Genomic DNA, 22,419 nt, shown 5'->3' on the forward strand with positions numbered 1-22,419 from the left:
GTAGTCAGGCGGTTAGAGGTAGTCAGGCGGTTAGAGGTAGTCTGGTTGTTAGTGACCAAGCCGAATACAGGAGTTTATTTTTGGTGCACTTTCACCCCTTTTTGTTTTAGAAATATTTGCTTGTTTTTAGGAAGAATGTATTTTTGGGGAGTAAAAGCATGTAGGAGACCTCTTATCGGTAGAGTTGCATTGAACGTTAATATATTTTACCAGTGCAATCCATTTTTTGTAAGGTCCTCGTTTCTTTCCTTTTCCTCGAGGGGGCCTTTCATCCATTTCCATTTGTATGGCTGTGTTGGTTGACAGAAATACCCTAACCAGATTATACAAGCAATTAAAAGTTAGTCAAATAATTAAGATAACAGAACAGAATACAGGTGGCAAAAGGGGTGCCCTGCGTATTCATGGATACCAAGGTGCATTTTTAGCCGTCTAAAATGTTGGGCTAAAATGGAAGCCATGAGGCCTAAACATAGCATGCACCCCCTGGGTGAGAATCCTTTGGCATCCCAGTCAAAAACAAGCACCCAGCACCCTCAAAATCCCCATTGTGGCAAGGGTAAAGCTTGAGACTATGTTGGGCCAAAATGGAAGCCATGAGGCCTAAACATAGCATGCACCGCCTGGGTGAGAATCCTTTGCCATCCCAGTCAAAAACAGGCACCCAGCACCCTCAAAATCCCCATTGTGGCAAGGGGAACGCTTGAGACTATGTTGGGCTAAAATGGAAGCCATGAGGCCTAAACATAGCATGCACCCCCTGGGTGAGAACCCTTTGCCATCCCAGTCAAAAGCAGGCACCCAGCACCCTCAAAATCCCCATCGTGGCAAGGGTAAAGCTTGAGACTATGTTGGGCTAAAATGGAAGCCATGAGGCCTAAACATAGCATGCACCCCCTGGGTGAGAATCCTTTAGGTAGCAAGGCAGTGGTAGAAGAATTGCAAATAGCGGTAATTTCATTCAAACCAGTGGGGGGCATGTTTTCTGGGGTCATAGACACAGATAAAGTGGCATTTGCATCATTAGGTAGCAAGGCAGTGGTAGAAGAATTGCAGATAGCGGTAATTTCATTCAAACCAGTGGGGGGCATGTTTTCTGGGGTCATAGACACAGATAAAGTGGCATTTGCATCATTAGGTAGCAAGGCAGTGGTAGAAGAATTGCAGATAGCGGTAATTTCATTCAAACCAGTGGGGGGCATGTTTTCTGGGGTCATAGACACAGATAAAGTGGCATTTGCATCATTAGGTAGCAAGGCAGTGGTAGAAGAATTGCAAATAGCGGTAATTTCATTCAAACCAGTGGGGGGCATGTTTTCTGGGGTCATAGACACAGATAAAGTGGCATTTGCATCATTAGGTAGCAAGGCAGTGGTAGAAGAATTGCAGATAGCGGTAATTTCATTCAAACCAGTGGGGGGCATGTTTTCTGGGGTCATAGACACAGATAAAGTGGCATTTGCATCATTAGGTAGCAAGGCAGTGGTAGAAGAATTGCAGATAGCGGTAATTTCATTCAAACCAGTGGGGGGCATGTTTTCTGGGGTCATAGACACAGATAAAGTGGCATTTGCATCATTAGGTAGCAAGGCAGTGGTAGAAGAATTGCAAATAGCGGTAATTTCATTCAAACCAGTGGGGGGCATGTTTTCTGGGGTCATAGACACAGATAAAGTGGCATTTGCATCATTAGGTAGCAAGGCAGTGGTAGAAGAATTGCAGATAGCGGTAATTTCATTCAAACCAGTGGGGGGCATGTTTTCTGGGGTCATAGACACAGATAAAGTGGCATTTGCATCATTAGGTAGCAAGGCAGTGGTAGAAGAATTGCAGTTAAAGTCCATATGATACCCGAGAGTATTGTGTGTTTGTTTAAAAGTTTGCCGACACTTTTTTTAAATGCCTTAAGGCGTCATGACGTGGGGACGTTTTTTTTTACGTACGACGCACTGTGATGATGTAGCTGATGAAGACAATCATGGAGGAAGGAGGACTCCATGCCGTGCACCGGCAGGTATATTTAGCTGCTGGTGGCTTTGTTTGTTCTTTCGGTTTTGGAATTCTGCAGCATCTGGATCTTCGTCTTCGTCGTCGTCCTCGTGGCTGTTTCCTCTTTGTCCTGGTAAGCATACAAGCTCCCAAACAGAAGCCACATGGCATATGGCCGCCATATGGTCCTCGAGGATCGAGCTATTAAGGATTGATCCTGTTCGCTGTCTCGTCTCTCCCTTCTTCGGCTTTCTTCTTCCATTAACCTACAGGTTCCTGACCTGGACTCTAACGAAATATGCACACTGCACTTCAGCGAATACTCTGGATTTTCTGGTCTCGGACCTCTAATATAGACCCGAGTTCCCTGCCTTCTCTCCTCTTCCCGCTGCCTTCAAAACAACAAATGAGATCCAAAAGATACACAGTGCTCAGAATGCTTTATAACACCCATTATTCAACTTATAGCCGTAACCCGCTAGACGTATTGAAACGTGCTAAAAACTAGCAAAAACATAGAAAATGTACTTTCCTCGCGTTTTGGTAAATGCTAATTCTGTTGCGTTTCCTGTTTGTACAGTGTACGTGCGTTTGTTCTGTCGAACCTGATGTTTTTAACCACTCGTCTCCCATACAAGGGGGATCAAAATGTACTTTGTTTACAGGCTGAAGGTATACTGCTGAAATCTTCAATGCATTATCAGCTTTCCTTACTGTTCTGGAACGTGTTGCCATTTGTTAATCCAGTCACCATGTGTGCCTTCTTTACAGGCTTCACTCCCCTGATGATCCCGTTCTCTCCAAAGTAGGCTAATCCAGTTGCTCCTCCTCAGAGGCGTTCTTCTTTCTTTTCCTGTTTCCTGAAGTTTCGCGTTGCAAGTACTCGCTTCCCAGCTCCGGTTTAGACGCGTGTTCGCTGCCTTCTCTCCACTTCCCGAGGCCTTCAAAACAACAAATGAGCTCAATAAGATACACAGTGCTCAGAATGCTTTATAACACCTATTATTCAACTTATAGCCGTAACCCGCTAGACGTATTGAAACGTGGTAAAAACCAGCTAGAAAATGTACTTTCCTCGCGTTTTGGTAAATGCTAATTCTGTTGCGTTTCCTGTTTGTACAGTGTCTGTGCGTTTGTTCAGTCGAACCTGATGTTTTTATCGTCTCCTATACAAGGGGGATCAAAATGTACTTTGTTTACAGGCTGAAGGTATACTGCTGAAATCTTCAATGCATTATCTGCTTTCCTGACTGTTCTGGAACGTGTATTTGCCATCTGTTAATCCAGTCACCATGTGTCCCTTCTAGTTTACAGGCTTCACTCCCCTGATGATCCCGTTCTCTCCAAAGTGTGTGGATGATATGCGTGCGTTGTGTAGGGGGATTTTCTTTTAATGTATGTGTGTGGATGATATGCGTGCGTTGTGTAGGGGGATTTTCTTTTAATGTATGTGTGTGGATGATATGCGTGCGTTGTGTAGGGGGCTTTTCTTTTAATGTATTTGTGTGGATGATGTGCGTGTGTTGTGTAGGGGGATTTTCTTTTAATGTATGTGTGTGGATGATGTGCGTGCGTTGTGTAGGGGGCTTTTCTTTTAATGTATTTGTGTGGATGATGTGCGTGTGTTGTGTAGGGGGATTTTCTTTTAATGTATGTGTGTGGATGATGTGCGTGCGTTGTGTAGGGGGCTTTTCTTTTAATGTATGTGTGGGGATGATGTGCGTGTGTTAGGGGGCTTTTCTTTTTATGTATGTGGATGGTGTGCGCATGTTGTGTAGGGGCCTTTGCTTTTAATGTGTGTGGATGGTGACTGCATGCATGTGGATGGTGTGCGCATGTTGTGCAGGGGCCTTTGCTTTTAATGTGTGTGGATGGTGACTGTATGCATGTGGATGGTGGGCGCATGTTGTGTAGGGGCCTTTGCTTTTAATGTGTGTGGATGGTGTGGTGTTTGTGTTGCCTAGGTGTTTCAAGATTGGCGTGTGTATTCTTTTTTGGGGGTGTAGGTGTTTGGTTATTTGCCCACCCATTGGCTACGCATGGCCATGCTAAACCCTATGGTCATTCCCACCCATTTCCTGCCCCTCCCAGCCCAAAACACCACCCCATGGGAACTCTCTTGCGTTCGCTTTGATCAAGCCTTACCATCAAACTTTGCAGTCAAGGTGCCTGCCAGTGTTTTTTCAAAGCAGTCTTCTGGAAGTTAATGACTTAATTGGATTTGCAAACCCTCCTTAACCAGGTCTGCCTTCAGCCACCTGATTTATTAGCACTGTGCGTGTCCTTCACTGAACTCCTTTTATAAACAAACATTGGCAAAGCCAACACTTTGGGCTTTTGTGTAAGGATTAGGCCTCTGCCAGGTATTGCTATTAGATGCCCAGCCACTCACACCATTTTGCACATGTTACTATCAATGGTCAGTTAATACCACTACGGAAGAGACTGCAAGTGCCTTACTACACAAAAGGCAAAACTGTTGGCATTGCCAATGCATGTTTTACAACTCGTGCTACACCCCCTTTGTCAACCCTGCTCTCACGCTCCTGCTCCATACATGCACAGATCCTCTTGTCTGTGTCCTGCTCGAATCCTCAGGACCCTACTTTTTTTGGACCCTGCTTTCCTAGCCCTACTCTGACACTCCTCCTCTCTTGTCTCTGACCTGCATGGACTCTCCTGTGCTGCTTGGACCCTGCTTCCCAGCCCAGGGCCTGCTCATATGCCATGGCGTGACAGGAGGGTGGTAATAAGCCAAGATTTCTCTCACGTTGCTGCTGGCGATAATCTCAACTCATCCCGGGGGCTGGGGCCCCTGCCCCCCACCCCCCTCAGAGCTTTCCGGGGCGGGGACAGATTAAAGGCAGGCCTGGGAGAGCGATCCAGGAATGTGTTTACAATGCGGAAACCAAACACTGGGATTGGCTACCTGTTCATGTTCATGCAATTATGTTGCTGGAATAGAGCAGAGTTTTAATTGCCGCTCCTAGTATGCACAGGTCTCTCGCTCAACCCTATATGCTGTCACACTCCTTCCTAGAACCCCATCTGGCCATGCCTCTCATTCTTAACCTTTCACACACACATCACTGTTACACTTTCTCTCCACCCCACCGTGTGGCCTAATACTTCTTGATGCTTTCTTTCCACATGCCACTTTGCGTCCATAGTTTCTCCTTCCATTATGTGCTGCTCTTCTGGTCGAAGGTCTCCCTTCTTGAAAGTACTCCAAATCTATTTTAGAGGTGAGCTTACTCTCTGTTCTCACACCTGTGTGCTGGCCTTACTTGCTGTGGTTAAACTCAGGAACACTTCGCCGAGCGTAGGTGTTTTTCGGTTGGTAGCTGCCATGTGGTGTTGGGCAAGACTATGAGGATTTTGTCTCATTGTATGTGATTTGTCAAGACTACCGCTTGAATGTGTGTTCTGTTCTCTTACACAAACCAAACATCGGCATGTAGGTTGTGAGGTCATGGAATTATGTGGGGATATGTGGTCTTTAGATTGCAGGTGTTACTTCATATACCATTCATAGGCCATTTTCAGCTACAGTAGACAAAGTAAAGTGCAGAATCTTATTAAGTGGACACCAGTAATTCTTACAGTTGAATCTGAATATTCAGTGTTTGAGAAGGTGTATGCAGAAGGGTGAGTTTTTAGCATGGTTATTTAGCGGCAGCACCTTTGATACCTGCGCTGTCCTGACTAAATGAGTCCCATATGGTGCCTCCAGGGGTGATGTGTTCCCTCTAGTGAGAAATAGCTCACTAGCACAGATGGGCTGAATGTAAGATCTGGCTTCCTAACCCAGATGGGCTAAATGCAGGATCTGGCGCACTAACAGAGATGGGCTAAATGCAGGATCTGGCTCACTAACAGAGATGGGCTAAATGCAGGATCTGGCTCACTAACAGAGATGGGCTAAATGCAGGATAGTGTAAAAAATGGCAAGAACGTATTTGTAAAGTTAATGATGTTGGTTCCAATGCAAGTCATGTTGCAATGAGGACACAGCGGGTCATTCAGGTGCTGCATATTAGGATACTAGCTTCAATCACAAATGGGGACACTTCAGGCAGGAACATGTCCATAGTAAGGGGACCATAAATTAATGATCCTGTACAGAATAGTTTCACAATAATACTTTGAGCACACTAAATGTATTTATTTTTCGTCTTTTAGGTAATAATTCAAACCATGGCCCTCTTTAATGTGCTTTTCTTTGATTGCGACAACTCTCTCTGTATTCGAAAGGATGGGGAATTTGAGCCATTGGCAATTCCTGGTGAAGTGATTTGTAAATGGCTGGTAGAGGGTCTTGATGAAAGTGGAAAAGAAATACGTGAAGAAAGGGATTTCAAAGCGGTAGTGCTTTTCCAATCGGCAGGTAAGCAAAGTATATATGTTTTTCCCTCTGTTTCCCTCCATTTGATGTTTCGGGAGGAGGGTACATCTAACGTCCCTACAGTGAGGCATCCCCTTTTTTTCTAACATACAGATGAGTGCTGCACAATGCCCACCACTCTTTCACAGCATCTCTACTTCCTTTAGAGTAAGTCTAATGTATAAAGTATAGATGCAAAACATGGTTCTGACACTTTGGTTGTGTAGATAGTCACATTTTGAAATTTTCGCTTGAGGTTTTAACTTGCCTTTTTCATACCTGCAGTCAAGAAACAGTGTATCAAGACACAAAAAACATTTGAAGAAATAATTAAAGACTATTGCGGTGATGCAGAGGGACTGATTCAGGCCTTAAAAAGGAAGGCAGAAGAGGAAAAGGAGCTACTGGTGGATTCGGGCAATCGGGGAAGTGCTGGAAAATTTAAAAGAGTGTTGCGTGAACTGCAAGAAGAACATCCAGTGAAAAAAACAAAAGAAAACAAAGAGAATTATTTAGTAAAAGCTGATGGGAGGAAAGTGACTGCTCCCAAACTTAGTAAGGCCTGTTCACAACTACAGTCACAAAAACTGGAGAACCTAACTCTTTTGGCAGGGATGGCTAGTGTTCTTCATTCTTTCATTCCTTCCTCAGAGCCCACCTCTGTTGCTTCACCTGGACAATATAAAGACGCTGCGCAACAACCACTAAATGGACTATCAAATAACAGTGAATTGTCGGCTGCAAATATTTTGTCGGATAGATCTAGTTTGACATGCTTAACTCTATCCCCACGTCTTCTAAATAGTGTGTCCTTGTTGCAGAATGACAGTCATGCCTGTTTAGACAGCGAGTTGACACCCACACGTGCACACAAACCTGCTCAATCATTCAGACTACAGTCTTTAAAAACAGCGGAATTGGGAACATCCTCAAAACAGAGTTTGGCTGCAGTGTCAGTCCCCACTAGTGACCGAAAAAGCAGTGTATCACCATGTGAAGGGAAAATGCAGAAAATACTGTTTACCTGCCCGAAACAAGCTGTTTCAACTCCTCTAAAAAACCCTAACTACAATGTATCCAGGATTGATGTGGATGTACAGCATGCACCCCAAGATGCAGGCCCTATTGTTTGTGCGGATGAAAGCCCACATGTAAGTAAACATTATGCATGCAATAGTTGACTCCTATGAAACTCCCCACACATTAGCAACGTGACCTTGACTTATTTTTTGTAGAATTTTTGAGATCTGTCTGCAAGGCTAACAGCTGGCCTACTATGGACTGCCGAGTAATAAGGAGGAAGCTTGCTACCAAAATTTGCAATGCCAGAAGAGGCCTAAAAAAGACTCCACCTTTTGAAATGCAGGATCAATGATTGTTTGTTTGTATTTTTGTAAACCTATTTATTCTTATGGAGCTATGCCGTTAAACTGAATTTGTTGAATAAAAAAAGTTGTACACTTTCTGAGCCTATGTTTGATTGAAGATATCTTATAGCCAGAGCAATACAATATTAAAATATCAACAATTTATAGCTGCAGAATTTTACTATCACAATATGAACTCTGTAATAATTAGCTGCTCTTAGGGTTATTGGGTGTAGTGACTGGCGGAAGTCTGTCATGCTGGTAGACCTTTAACAGATGCTGTTTAGGTAGCTGGAAGTGTGTATTTTGGTGTAGTGCTTTGGAGCTGTGGGACTTTTATGGGGTGTGAGGCCATGTTGTCTAGAGGTGAGAATTGAAATGGGGGAGTTGGTTTGTGATATGGGGGTTGTAGTTGTGTGCACTAAATTGGCGAACTTGGTTAACGGGTGCTCTAGCAAAGATGAAAAGTGACAGCTGCAAGATTTTCTTTTTCCAGTACATATCCAGAAGTCTAACTAGAGTCATTGTAAAGTAATGCCACCAATGTTACTCAAAAGGGATACATCCTGTGGTAATCCAACCCCTTTTCCTAAATCTTTTGGAACCATCTTGAAATCATTTAAACTCATCCTGGAGTGGTCTGCAATAATCATTTACAATTTAAAACCCATCCTAATGTTGTTATGAAGTCATCCTGGAGTTGTCATGGGGTCATCCTAGAGTAATCCAAACTCATCCTGAAGTTGTCGTGGAGTCATCCTGGAGTTGTCGTAGAGTCATCCTAGAGTAATCCAAACTCATCCTGAAGTTGTCTTGGAGTTGTCGTGGAGTCATCCTAGAGTAATCCAAACTCATCCTGAAGTTGTCGTGGAGTCATCCTGAAGTTGTCATGGAGTCATCCTAGAGTAATCCGAAGCCATCCTGGAGTAATCCAACTCATCCTGAAGTTGTCATGGAGTCATCCTAGAGTAATCCCCACTCATCCTGAAGTTGTCATGGAGTCATCCTGGAGTAATCCAAGATCATCACTGGAAGTAATCCAAACTCATCCTGGAGTAGTTTCTGTGATAACTCTAGAGTCATCATCTCATTAAATATTTTGGCCTGTGTGAATACTTTGGATGATCTTCCTGAACTATCCATGGATGACTCTAGAATGGAGTCATCGGATGACTCCAGAATGATTCCAGGATGATCTTCCTTTTTGACTGGGGGCCAGCACCTTGATGGGTTGCTGGGATCACCCGGACTTACTTTGTTGCAGGATTGACCCTGGTGGCCCATGGGGACATGGGGCCTGGGGTGCAGGGAGCATCTGGGGAGCCCAGATCAGCAGAACCTGTAGGACCGTGATCACACAGTGTGGGCCTGCAGGACCGTGATCACACAGTGTGTGGGCCTGCAGGACCGTGATCACACGGTGTGGCATGCATGCCCGAAATGAGAGATGGAGACAGCAGTTCCATTGTTGGAGTCTGCAGCCGTTCTGCCGCACATGCATGCAGGGGCTCCCTTTATTAGCTTGGGTCATGACGCAGTCATGACCCATCTTAAAAGGGCAATACACATAAGAGGGACACACCACACTAACGAACACAACAAATATAACGGCGTATAAACTGATTAGTATCAGTTCAGGACAGTTTGTTGGCACAGTTCAGCGGCCGGCAAAGCCGCACATGGGGCACCGTGGGGACACACCGGCTTAGTCCCTTGATGTTGGTGCTGGCAGTGAGACACTGCTGGCAGGGCATCCAGGCTGGCGCCACCTCTGGGTGTTGGCAGAGCATGAGGTGGCATCATATTAAACACCACCCTTTTTCTTGGCCACACAAGCACCCTCTCGGTGGAGGGCCGCACCAAGGTCAGTGCTGGCATGATGGTAGGCCAGCTTCAGAGGCCGCACCACGCAGCACTCAGGAGTCATATCCTTACAGCAGCAGGGTGTGGGGGCAACAAGACGCAGGTGACATGGTGTCTGGGCCACACTCCTTCCAGTAGGTCTATCCCCTCCCCAGGTAGGAGTCACCTTTCTCTTGGTGGCAGGTAGGGGCGTGGGAGACCCTGTTGGCAGGGTGTCTAGGATGCACACCAGCAAAGACTTCTCTATAGCACTGGGCAGCATCCAAAAGCCGTCCTTGCCATGAGATGTGCAGGCAGGCGTAGCCTGCTGTTCTGGTGTAGGTAATCATTATGCCAAAGTCATTGCCCGTTTGCAGTGTTTGGCTGCCATGGTGTTCACCTTCATGAACTGGTACTTGTTCAAAGCGCCTCCTCTGCCTGATCCGAGTACTGCTCTCGTTTTGATGGCAGGTGTTGCGGACACCATTAGACCTGGATAGTTTTCCTACATGGTAACATCTTTCCCATCCGTACTACCAACTGGCGTTGCAGTGCTCTGTGCCAGCCTTCTTAATAGTTGATTTACTATCCTTCAAATCGGATGTGCCCCGTCAGTCAAAGATACAGGGTGGGGTGCTTTCATATGGACTGCTACTTGCTGTTATGGTCATGGGGTACCCAGTTGGGCTGCTGGTGGAGTCCTTCACTGTGGTGCGAGCACCAGGGTGCTTTCTTGTGCGCGCTGCTGAAACCAGTACTGAGCACTCTGAATGGCAATCATTCTATTCTTTTCTTTGCTCACCTTTCTGCATGTGCCTACAGGTGCAGATGAAGGCTGGTCTCTTGTTCGCCTCAGACAGGAGTTGTTGGCATAACCTGCTAGCATTGGAGGACACACAAGCACCAACACTGAACTGCAACACTTGTGTCTTTGCATGTGGCAGTTCAATTCCTCCATTCGCTCCAAACCTCTATTATGGAGCAGTGTCCACTTCACAGGTGTACCCGGGAATGGTCAGTACGTTTATTACAACAATATGGTGGGATAGGAACAGAGCTTTCCTTTCCACCATACTCAAACGGGCACTGCTACAAGCAATGGTTTTTGGTTTTTTCCCATCAGACCTTGAATCAGCATTGTTGAAGGGCTTTTCTAGCTACTGTGCACCCAAATGTGGGCATCTGCGTTGCTTCCTTTTCCGACTTGCTTTAGTATCATGCACCTTACCGCCGTTGGACCCGGGATCAGTAGAGGACCATGCTCCTATCTACGTTTCACAGGCATGTATCGCTTCATTCTATTTCACCACCGGCAGCGCCGCCAACTACGACCAGGCACTCACTATACTGCTTGTCGGGGCCAGGCACTCACTTCCATCTTTTTCTTTCGGAGCTCTGACCGCGGAGAGGGCACCGTCTCCCTCGTCGGGGACAGACAAAACGAGTTAGGGGCAGATGCCGCATGGACCCCAGTCCTACCTTCCCTCGGTCGCACGAGCACTCTTGTCTGGCCTCATTAGTGCTCGGGGCACAGCATCTTGATGGGTTTCCGGGATCACCCAAGCTTACTTTGATGCAGGACTGACTCTCGTGGCCCATGGGGACATGGGCTTGGGGTGCTGGAAGCATCCAGGATGTAGGATGGCCTGGCCAGACCAAGGGCACCATGCTGATCTGGGGGATCCAGATCAGCAGAACCTGCATGACTGTGATCACGCACTGTGTGGGCCTGCAGGACCGTGATCACACAGTGTGGGCCTGCAGGACCGTGATCACACAGTGTGGGCTTGTAGGCCCGAAATGAGAGATGGAGACAGCAGTTCCAATATTGAGGTCTGCAGCAGCTCTGCTGCACGTGCATGCAGGGGCACCCTTTATTAGCTTGGGTGATGACACAGTAATGACACATCATAAAAGAGCAATACACATAAGAGGGACACACCACAACCACCTAAAACGCCTGAAATGCAAGCATTCCTAGCCAGGAGTGGAACGGAATGCCAGCGATCAACAACCACCGGAGACCAGGGGAGCCGAGTACCGGGGCCCGCGCCCCCCGCAAAATCAAGTCAGGTAAGCCCCCTCCCCGCCGTAGAGAAGTGATGCAGCATCAATGCCCCTTTCCATCAATACTGCATCACTTCTCTCCAGCCTGGTAAAAGTGCGAACATGTCCAATTAAGCCATCCCCTCTAGGACTCATATTGGTGTTTGGTCCTGGAGGGGAGGGTTTAGGGCAGCGGTATTCCAACTGTGGGGCGCGCCCCTCTGGTGGGCCACAGCCTCATGCCCAGGGAGCGCGCATCCACAGTTTGAAAAGAAAAAAAAAAGGAGGATAAATTACCAAAGGATCGGGCTGTTGCTTCGTCAACAAGCAGCAGCCCCATCCACGGCCCCTGCCACACATGCTTAGTGCGACAGGGGTTGGGCCTTTGGGAAGCCTGGGGCTCCATTAACAGCCGATTTATGAAGACAAAAGAAGGTGTGTGCTTTTTGTTTTCTTCATGAATAGGCTCCTAATGGAGCCTGAGGCCCCACAAAGGCCCTGCCTCTGTTGCACCCTGGGTGGTGGCAGCAGGGTAGTTTCTAGCCCATTTGGTGCCCAGGGTGAAACACTAGGAATGCGCCCCCCACCTCGTGCCCCACTCCCACTGCACCCCACTCCCACCGCACCCCGCGCGCCACTCCCAAACTCAATATAACACTGCACAAAATTGGGTCACAGGGACCACTGGGGGCACAACAGTGGCTCCCAGTGGCTGCGAGGATTAAGTTCAAAACCCTCTGCATTGTCCACAAGGCCTTCTGGGGCCTGGGGCCTAAATACCTTCAACTCTCTCTTCCTAAATATCTGCCTTCACGAGCCCTTCGCTCATCCGTCTCCAACTCCCTCATGGTCAGCCGCTTCTCGAAGCAACAAGCTGGGGGTAGATCTCTCTCCGCAGCAGGGGCCTCCCTCTGGAACAGCCTTCCTGTCTCCCTGAAACTTGAGGAGAACCATCTCCGGTTCCGGAAGCACCTCAAAACCTTCCTCTTCGCTTCTGCCTTCTCTCTCCCTCTCCCTTGCTAAACCTGCTAAACTCCCCACTGAAGTCTGCACTAAACCTGCATCTGGGCCACTCTGTGACCTCGGTCCAGGGCCCAGCCACTCTCCACTTGCACTGCCTCCCTGGCTCCTCCTGCACTGTGGGACTGTCACTGCATCCCTACAGCCCCCTTCCCAGCACTTGCTCTGCACTTACCTCGCACTTGCCACCAGCTGGCCCTTTTATTTATTATTTATTATTTATTATTTTATTACGCTACTTACCTTGTACTGCACTTTCCCCCCCCACCTCCTCCCCCTGCACTTTCTCCTTTTCCCCTTACCTCTGCACTTGCACGATCTGAATGACACCTGGCCTAGTAGGATCGTTTGTCTGTCTTCCCCTTGTTTCCCTCCCTCCCTGCCTCGTCGCGCCTTGAAACACTTGTGTATAGGCGCGTTACAAATACCATATCATATCATATCATAACAGTGGGACACAGGGACCAGTGGGGGCACACATTGGGACACCGGGACCAGTGGAGGCACACATTGGGACATGGGGATCAGTGGGGGCACAACACTGGGACACAGGGACCAGTGGGGGCACAACATTGGGACACAGGGACCAGTGGGGGCACAACAGTGGGACACAGGGACCAGTGCGGGCACACATTGGGACATGGGGACCAGTGGGGGCACAACATTGGGACACGTGGACAAGTGGGGGCACAACATTGGGACACAGAGACTAGTGGGGGCACAACATTGGGACACGGGGACCAGTGGGGGCACAGCATTGGGACACGGGGACCAGTGGGGGCACACATTGTGGCACGGGGACCAGTGGGGGCACACATTGTGACACGGGGACCAGTGGGGGCACACATTGTGACACGGGGACCAGTGGGGGCACACATTGAGACACAGGGACCAGTGGGGGCACACAGTGTGAAAAGTGGACCAGTGGGGGCACACATTGAGACACAGGGACCAGTGGGGGCACACATTGAGACACAGGGACCAGTGGGGGCACACACTGGGACACAGGGACCAGCGGGGGCACACATGGGACACAGTGGGGGCACACATTGGGACACAGTGGGGGCACACAGTGGGAAAAGGGGACCAGTGAAAACACTCTCATACTTTCATGCTGACACAAACACACACTTAGTACACGCACACGAGAGCAATCATGCATAGTACGGCTCCGACAGGGAAAACACAAACAAAGGGGTCAAGGATTTAGAACAACAAAGCATAATAAAATAAACATGGCACCTACCTTCTTTCTGATGAAGCGGTGCACCATGCTCACAAACAAGCCTGAGCTGCAAAGAAATGTTTCTGCCAGGAACGCTGCAAGGAAAGCAGTGAAGTGTTCGAATCGCAGGGTCCAACACCGGAAAGCCAGGAACGCAGAAAGGACAGCAGCCGTCTGGAGCACAGGATACAGCCAGCAGCAAAGGTGGGCAACCATCAGGAAAGGTGCCTTTTTATGCCCCCAGCCCACCCCAAGTGGCGCGAAAGTCAAGGAAGGGGGTGGGCTGTGAGCCTGCTCTGACTTCCGTAATATCACGTAGTACTCCTGTACTACGTGACAAAGAGGCAGCGCCAGCACCTGCTACGGCGCTGCCGAACTCTCTGCCCTCGGCAATCGCTGCCACAAACCCAGACATGTGAACCCCTCCAGCCAGGGGCAGGGACCGGGGCAATTGCAGAGGGTGGCAGGGGGGCTATTCCAGAGGGAGGCCCCCTGCTGAGGATAAGTAGCTCCATCAAAATCTCTGCTTGGAGAACCGGCTCATTCGCAGAAGGTTGGAGGTAGATGAGTGGAGGACTTGGGAGGGACAGTATTTAGGTAGACAACGTTGCAGATAGGTAGGTTCAAGGCTCCAGAAAGCCTTGTGGAAAATAGAGAGGGTCATCAACTTGATCCTTGCAACCACAGCCAGTGAAGGGATTTCAGTGCCAGAGAGATGCAGTCGCTGGTCTTGAGGACAAAGGATAAGTCTTGCACTTCTGTTCTGGATGAGTTGCAGAGGGCGCAGGGCAGAAGCAGGGAGGTTGAGGAAGAGGCTGTTGCAGTAGTCCAACCTAGAGAGAACCAGGGCTCTGGAGACAGAGAGCCGCTGGGGGAAAGTGAGAAAAGGTAGAGTACCTCTGAGGAGGTCTATCTGATAGTTAGACTTTTTAGCGACGTCAGAAATGTGAGAGAAGATGGACAGAGTGGAGTTGAAGATCACTCCAAGGTTTTTAGCCTTGCAGGTGGGTGCAGGCTAAAGTAGGAAGGCGGGAGCAGGGGTGACTGAGTAGCGGGCAGACAGTTGGATATGAGCTAGGAGGAGGAGGCGACTGAGGGTAGCCTGAAAGACAGTTGTGTGTCACACGCGTAGCACTGGAAGTTGGAGGTGAAAGTGGCAATCACACGTGCCAAGGCAGCCATATCGACGTTGAAGAACCAGGGGGATGCCACAGGTTGAGAGAGCGATAGTTGAGAGAAAGGCTCCGAGTTCCACCTGGGATGGGCATCGGAGAGAAAGGAGATTAACCACACCAGAGCCTGAACTGTGATTCCCAGGGTGTCACAGAGCCGTGCAATCAGGATGTTGTGGTTAACTGTGTCAAAGGCAGAGGAGAGGTCAAGGAAAATGAGGACCGAGGGAGTGTTAGTGTCAAGTTTGAGAGCAGTTCTTCCAGGTGTTCAGAAGAGCAGTTTCCGTGCCTCTGGATACTCTAAAACAGACTGATGGTCGTGGAAGCACCCAAAAGATTCAGTGTGGAGGGTCAGCTGAGAGATAGCCAACTTCTCCAGGAGTTTACCCAGGAAAGGAGTGATAGAGATCTGGCGGTAGTTTGCCAGAATGGAGGGGTCGACAGAGGGTTTCTTGTGCAGAGGGTGCACAAGGGAATGCTTAAGAGCCGTTGGAAAAACGCCAGTGGAAAAGGAGAGATTGCAGAGATCAGCCAAGGCTCGGGCGAGGGAGTCAATGTCGTCCTTAATGGTTTTGGAGGGGCAGGGGCGACCTCTTTGGATGAGGCCTTCATGGACCGGACTTGTCTGGCGACCTCAGCGGGTGAGAGGCAAGAGAGGGGAAGTGGTGGGGGGGGGGCAAAAGAGGCTCCAGTGTAGGTGTATGTTGTGGTGTGGAAGGGAGGGAGGAAAGGATGTCTTTGTTTTTTGTGATGAAGTGTGCAGCCAGGGCCGAGCAAAGGTCCTGGGTGGGTGTGACAGAAGAAGAGGCTGCTTCAGAATTGGTCCGTTCCTTACAGACTGAAAAGGTTGGCAGTGTTGCTTGATACCACGGAGATGCAGGCTTGAATAAAGGCTCTTTTCTTGGTGCAGATGCTGAGTCGATATCACCTTTGAAGGAGGCGGCAGGCCAGTTTGTCAGAGGGTTCGCCCGACAAATTCCATTTCCGCTCAGCTGCCCTACACTTTTTGTTTGGCTGCCAAATCTGAGTCGTACCAAAAGTTGCACTTTTTGGGAGACTTCAGACGGACCCTCATGACATGACATTTTGTAAAGCTCAGGCAATATTATGTTACCACAGGTTGACAGAGCCTTTGAGCCAAATATGGAAGTACTGTGGTGTAGGCGGACCTGGAGCGCTCGCTCCTGGGAAGCAAGCGGTAGGGCCACCCACACCGAGTGAGGACTGTAGTCTGCGGGGGGCGGGGGGCGTAGGCTCCATGCTGGCCACTGCCCCCCACAGTAGTTCCGCTCTCAGCCCTGACGCCCTGCGCCCCCAGCCATGGAGCCCCGTGGACGGGTGAAGGTGCTGAACCTGGCACTGGGCCTCGTCTCGCTGGCGGCGGCGCTGCTCGTCACCGACACACTGCCCTCTTCAGCAACCACACCCCAGTCCCCCATACCCAATCTTGCTGAGATATCTCGCAGGCACTCACTCTGGCTTTGTTGATTTGAATAGTCTGCTTGGGGCTTGATGTGGAACCCATTCTTGAGCCGCCACATAGCCCTTCAATGCAGTTTTTCAGCATGTGTGTTCTGCAAGTAAGTAAGCACGTTTAACGTGGGTTTGCGCACTGGTACATCTACTTACTTGGTTGGCAGTGTAGTCGGCACGGCACCTCGGTCCAGGGGTCCTCCTCACCTGTCCCGACTCCTGCATCGTGGTCGTCGCACTGAACTGCAGCATTCATACCATTGAGTTGACGATCGGATCGGTCAAGGGGGCACTTGTGGTGCTTGGTGGCATGCTAATGCACATTAATTAATTAATTAATTTGGCATTTATATAGCGCTACAAACCCTCAGGTATCTGAGCGCTGCTTATTATTACCCACGGTGTGTGGTGCTCATTTATCCACCTCGGAAGGATGAAAGGCTGAGTTTGGCCCTGCCGGGATTCGAACCTGCGTTAGCAGGCTCTGCACGAATGTCAAAGCGAGCGCTCTACTCGCTGTGCCACTTGACCAGCTAATTGCACAGGTGCCAGCGCTGTCACCACACCCATTCACCCATCGTGACCCTGACCCGGCCCCAAGTCCCAACCTTCACTGCGCCACCTGGTCTGCTGCTGCAGCCAGCCTTACTGCAGACAGTAACTAACAACAGGACCGGTGCTATCACCAGGCAAGGCAGTAGTGTGGGGGTGTTAAAAAAAGCATTTTGCAGCTCTAACATTTCCAACATATAGGCAAGCGCCTAACCTTGCCTAGTGATAGCACCGGCCCTGCCAGGGCCTCTAATATCAGTCCTTGACAAATGAGGTGTATGCTCGTTTCTTGGAAGGTAAGACGTTATTAAGCATAAGTGGGGTGTACTTTTTTTTATTGACGCCTTCATTTTTTGAATAAGGGGTGTTTCAAATGAATGTTGAAAACCAGGAAAGTGGCAGTTTTTAAAACATGGAGACAACCATGGCTACAACATTTAGACGTGAGTGCTTCCATCAGTCCCAAACATCACTTGGGTTCAGGGTGAGCCTGGGTAACTGCTTTTTAACATTGTACACTACTTTACCAGAATTTCTGGTAAACTACAATGTTAAAAGCAGTTAACACTCTTCACCCCAAGTCTGAAACCACACTTGATTGCATTATACTTCAGCGAGGATTGCATTATACTTCAGCAGAACATCTGATGTGTCCACCGAAAGTTTTAAGATTAAGCTACATCCCTAACTCTATCTGGTTACCCAGAGGTAACATCTTAGCAAATGTCACTTATGGCTGGCCAATCTACAGCAGCACTATTGTAAGTTTGAATTGTTGATGTTTTACTGAACTATGGCACCACACACTTCTTGCTTGGTAGTTTTTAATCGGGACATGTCTTTACTTCTCGTTTCCCTTGAATTGGGAACTTTTTTTGGTGGTAGTGGTGTTACTCCACCTTGCAGCTGTACCTTCTGTTTAGCAAGCATTTCATTCTCCCATCCTTATTGGGTTGCTCTGCCTTTTGAGGGAGGGCTACTACAACCTGGACGATTATAGAGCAGTGGAGTAGGGGCAGTGATGTCTTACTGGAATGCAACTCGATGGCTTAAATCTCCTTCTTACTTGACTTTAGTATATGCAGTGCATGCTAGCCGATGTTTCCACTGTTCTGCGCTGCGCGCCCCCACATCCCCCGCGCGCCCTTGCACCAGGTGGGCGACTACATGCAAATTTGCGGTCATATAACTGCCAGTGATGTCACTTCCTGTATTTGGCCCCTCCCCCCAGGGAAATTCATAAGTCGGCTCCCCTGCCGGAGACTGGATACAGAGAAAGCAAAATGTAAGCCACAAGATCCCCGGGTGCACTACCAAATTGGTAGATGTAACACACAGTGCAGGTCCGAGCTACACACTAGGACAAAGGGCGGAGGGGCATATAATAACGTCGCACAACACTGCAACGAATGCATGAACCAGAAGCCACCCTTTTGAGCGATAAATACCCAACCCTAAGGGGTCGCCGCCGACTCTCGGTGCCTTCAGGGCCAAATCCTGATGACAAAGGGAAACTACATTGCTTCACGGGAGGAGCCCCAATTAGGAAAAAGCACCTTTAACAATAATCCCAAGTTGCCAAAGGCCCATAAGATGATTGGACCATTCACCCTAAACTCTCTTCAGCAAAGAAGTTGGTAAGAAATACTGACGCTACTAGAGTACAGAGGGATGGCGCCAACAGAAGTGGACAGGAAAGGAAAAGCATACAAAACTCACTACCCGAAATAAACACTCCAGAGCATTGTTAGGGAGAATTCTCTGTAAAGGCTAATTTCCCAAACCTAGTGAGTCCCCCAGCAGCTTTGCTGGATTTTTGGGGTTTATTTTTTCTCCTGCTAAGAGTGAGACTCTTTTTACTCCCACTCTTAGACATGATTTGAGATGTTCCTTTATCTTTCCATGTGTTGTATGGGCTATGGGGTCTTTTACTCCATAGGGTCTCATGTGTTTTTGATGTGGGTTACACAGCACCCTCCGTGCCATAACCCAGGGGTGTCGTAGTGAACCCCCCAACATAGACTCCATACCCTGGGACTGACTACTGTCTCCCAGGGCATGTAAAGTAACCATTGGCTTTACTAGTCCCAAATTATGAACAGAAACCAGTACAAACCATCATATTGTGGGCGTACTGGTCGGGGCAATTCAATTGCCCCGGGGTCTGTTGTTCGAGGGGGCACGTCTCCGTCCCCCCTGATCGAGTTTTGGCTGGTGGCAGTGGATACTACATTTTATATTCGACCGCGAATATATCTCTATGGGATTTTCCCATTGTTCGAGGCTACCAACTTTAATTATTTAATTCTTATAGCCTCGAACATACCGCCGGTTTATTTATTTAATATTAATTCACTGGTTGGTATTTTTTACCAGAACTCGACTCTAAAATGGCGTTTGTGTTCTCTTCTGTGACTCCAACCAAAGTCGAGCCCTTTGTTCCACTTTTTGGCAGGCTTCTCCACAGAAGCCTCCAAAAGTGGTGACACTCTGTCTGGGTACCACAGGGGGTGTGGGAGGGCGTTTAGGCATCCTGGAATGAGTTACCTTGGTAACTCAAGTCGCACTCTTGTGTGATTGGCCCAAGTGGTGAGCCGGCCGGCTCACCACTTAGCATGTTTGATTGACAGCTAGGCTGAGTGAATGGGGTGTGCTGCATAAAAGCAGGGCTTTGGGGACTGGAACTTCAGAAGTCGCCACAGGACCTAAGAATCCGAGGAGGGAGAAGCTGAGCCGACCTGCAACGACGACACTACCGGTGGAGCCCTGCTGAACCGTCTCACCACTTTTCCCGACGACAGAGGAGATCTCCAGTCCGGAGAGTCTTCTTCCTTTGACAGGTGGGGATAACCAGTTTTGCCTTATTTTCACTTTCCTGGAGCATCTCGTGGCCGCCTTGCCCGTGCCAAGCACCCCGGCAATCAGAATACCACGAAGAGAAGGGTAGTACCTTTTAACCGAAGAACTCCGCGGCTGGTTTCATCCCTTGCAGTGCAACGACCTTCATCTTTCCTCCACGGCGAGACCTCCTCTTCCTCTGGACGAAACACGACTTGCACCTGCTGCCGGGAACAACTGCCCCCGCTGGAGCTTCCTTCACACTTAAGGTACTGTGTCCCGCCTGGCTTCCCTTGCAACAGATCGTTCGGGGTGACAGTAAAGCCTCGACTTTCTAACCTGGGCTAGCCTGGGACAACCTAGCTAACTTTTCCTGACTTTAATTACATCCTTTTTGTGCGAACTATCTACAAGACTCTTTGGGCATAACCCCACTGTGTGAACCTGGACCCCTTCTGCTTGCTCTCTCCAAGAGTGGGCCTTGCAATTGACTTCCTTGCTCTCCAGTAGAACTCGGCCTATCCTGCCTTACTGTGGTTCTTTTAAAAGTATTGAAATTTGTGTGCTTCCTTCACTCTGCCTTTTTCCCTCCCTTCCTTTATAACTTATTAGAGTGCCATCTTATGTTAAGCGCTCACCTCTGTCTGAAAATAAGTGGTTTTTCTCACTAAGACTTGTCTAATAAGTGAATAGAGTTGTATATATATGATAGTGACTGTGTGCTGAATTTACTTACCTCTTTTTGCTAGTGTAATTTACAAGTGTGTCTTTAAATAAATAATTATATACTTTTACACCAAAGCTCTGGTCAGTGTTTGCTTGTGCTAATGTATACCTGTACCTATTGTGTATACTCTACATACTGCCTAACTCTTCTTGAGGGAAATCTGTGTGCTCGGCCAGAGCTACCAAGTGAATCTGTGTGGTACAGACTGCTACCAAGTGGGTTTACTGCCAAACACCTGTAGTCCTAAATCTTTTGCAGTGGTCCCTAAGGGAACTTCACAGGTTTCTGCCCAACAATGGTGTACAACGGTGGGATTTGTATTGAGTATACATTTTAGTGTGCTTATAGATACCTTAGTGCATCTATAAAGTACTAGCTTAGTACTAACCACAAAGCTTAGCACTAAAAGAAGTATTTTCTAAAACCTGTCAACTATGGAAAGTTATAGTCAAGAGTCTCTTGCTACAAAAACTGCTGATTGTTTAAGAGTTCTCTGTAAGCATAAGAATCTCCTGACTAAAGGCAAGAAAATGGAGCTAATAGAAAGGTTGTTAGCAAACCTAAGTCTGGATGGTGGTTCAGAGGAACCTACCACTCCAGCAACTGTAGATAACAGCAATGATATTGATATGAATGTTAGTATTGATAACTTTGAGTCAGAAGCAGAAGAGGAGGTGGAAGATGTTAGGGTTGTCTCCCCTGGGCCTCTACCTGCCCTGCCAGCTGTACCTACTGGACCCTTACCAGGTCCCACACTTAATCCTCAATATATGGAACTAGAAAAAATGAAGCTTGAATTAGAATTCAAAAGAATTAATGCTCAAACAGAATAATGTCACCAAGAACTAAGGCTCAGAGAAATGGAGCTCAACCATGAGCTAGAAATGAAAAAAATTGTCTGTGGAAAGTGCTTCTCTATCCGAATCCTCTAGGAGTTCCAGTTCCAAAAGACCCCGGATGCCCAAGGAGTTGGTGGGTATGTATGAGCCTAAGTTGGATGTGTTGGACTGGTTGAGTTTGTTTGAATACAATCATGGGCTCCAGAACATTACAGGAAACGAGTTACTTTCCTGGTTGTTCTCTAGGCTCCCCCCTGTTGCAACTGATGTGGTAATGGAGTTGGGGGAGGAGGATAAGAAGGATTATGAATGTGTGAAACTAGCTTTGATAGCTAGATTTGGGAAGACCCCTTCGCAGTACCTTAAGAGGTTTAGGACCCTCAAAAGGCATGATGGTACCCCTTGGGCTACCTTAGTGAGTGAAAGTTTGAAGAACCTAGAGGGATGGATTAAGGGTGACAAGGTGAACACTTATGAGGGAATGAAGAATCTTGTGATGTTGGAGTCAATCTATGATGCCTGCTCTCCTGAGCTCAGACAGCACTTCGCTGATTCAAAAGAATTAGATTCCAGGAAACTAGCTAAGGCTGCTGTTGCCAACAGGGCTACTCACAAGGACTCTGGGTTAACTCAGAAAAAGGATGAGGGGAAACAGCCAAAAAAGGACTCCAAAGAAAATTCTAATAATTCCAATCCCAAAGAGGGCCCCACACAGAACAATAAGGGTAAACCACAAGGGAAACCAAATCAGAGTAGTGTACCCTCTGGTGGTAAACCAGAAGGAGGTCAGAACAAGCCACCATTCCAGAAAGCATTTTGTTTGTGGCTCGCCTGACCATGTGAAAGGAGATCCCAGATGTAAGGGTAAACCTTCAGGGGTCCAGCTTGTCTCCTTAGCCTTCGCTCCAGAGGAGGAAGTACAAATGGCAAGTGGAAACTTTCTAC

At 48.2% G+C, this 22,419-nt stretch overlaps 2 protein-coding genes across 3 annotated transcripts in view; one reads left to right on the forward strand and one right to left on the reverse strand.

Annotated features, from left to right (window-relative positions):
- LOC138582748 (stress-70 protein, mitochondrial) overlaps positions 1-22,419 on the reverse strand; it is a 1,916,616-nt gene that overhangs the window by 1,080,848 nt on the left and 813,349 nt on the right. The window lies entirely within an intron of this gene.
- Positions 1,956-7,836, forward strand: LOC138582747 (uncharacterized). The gene is made up of 3 exons (XM_069654346.1): positions 1,956-2,122; positions 6,172-6,376; positions 6,659-7,836. The coding sequence occupies exons 1-3, from the start codon at positions 1,967-1,969 to the stop codon at positions 7,552-7,554; spliced, it is 1,257 nt and encodes a 418-aa protein (XP_069510447.1). The 5' UTR covers positions 1,956-1,966; the 3' UTR covers positions 7,555-7,836.

This window comes from Ambystoma mexicanum, chromosome 3q (genome assembly GCF_040938575.1).
Source record: "Ambystoma mexicanum isolate Mex_15411 chromosome 3q, UKY_AmexF1_1, whole genome shotgun sequence".
NCBI lineage: Eukaryota > Metazoa > Chordata > Amphibia > Caudata > Ambystomatidae > Ambystoma > Ambystoma mexicanum.

Excerpts from the sequence above, each read along its gene's own strand:
- LOC138582747 (XM_069654346.1), top strand. The coding sequence starts at position 1,967 with ATGAAGACAATCATGGAGGAAGGAGGACTCCATGCCGTGCACCGGCAG. Across the intron at positions 2,123-6,171 it reads GCTGTTTCCTCTTTGTCCTG|GTAATAATTCAAACCATGGC; the intron begins GTAAGCATACAA and ends TTCGTCTTTTAG. Across the intron at positions 6,377-6,658 it reads AGTGCTTTTCCAATCGGCAG|TCAAGAAACAGTGTATCAAG; the intron begins GTAAGCAAAGTA and ends TCATACCTGCAG.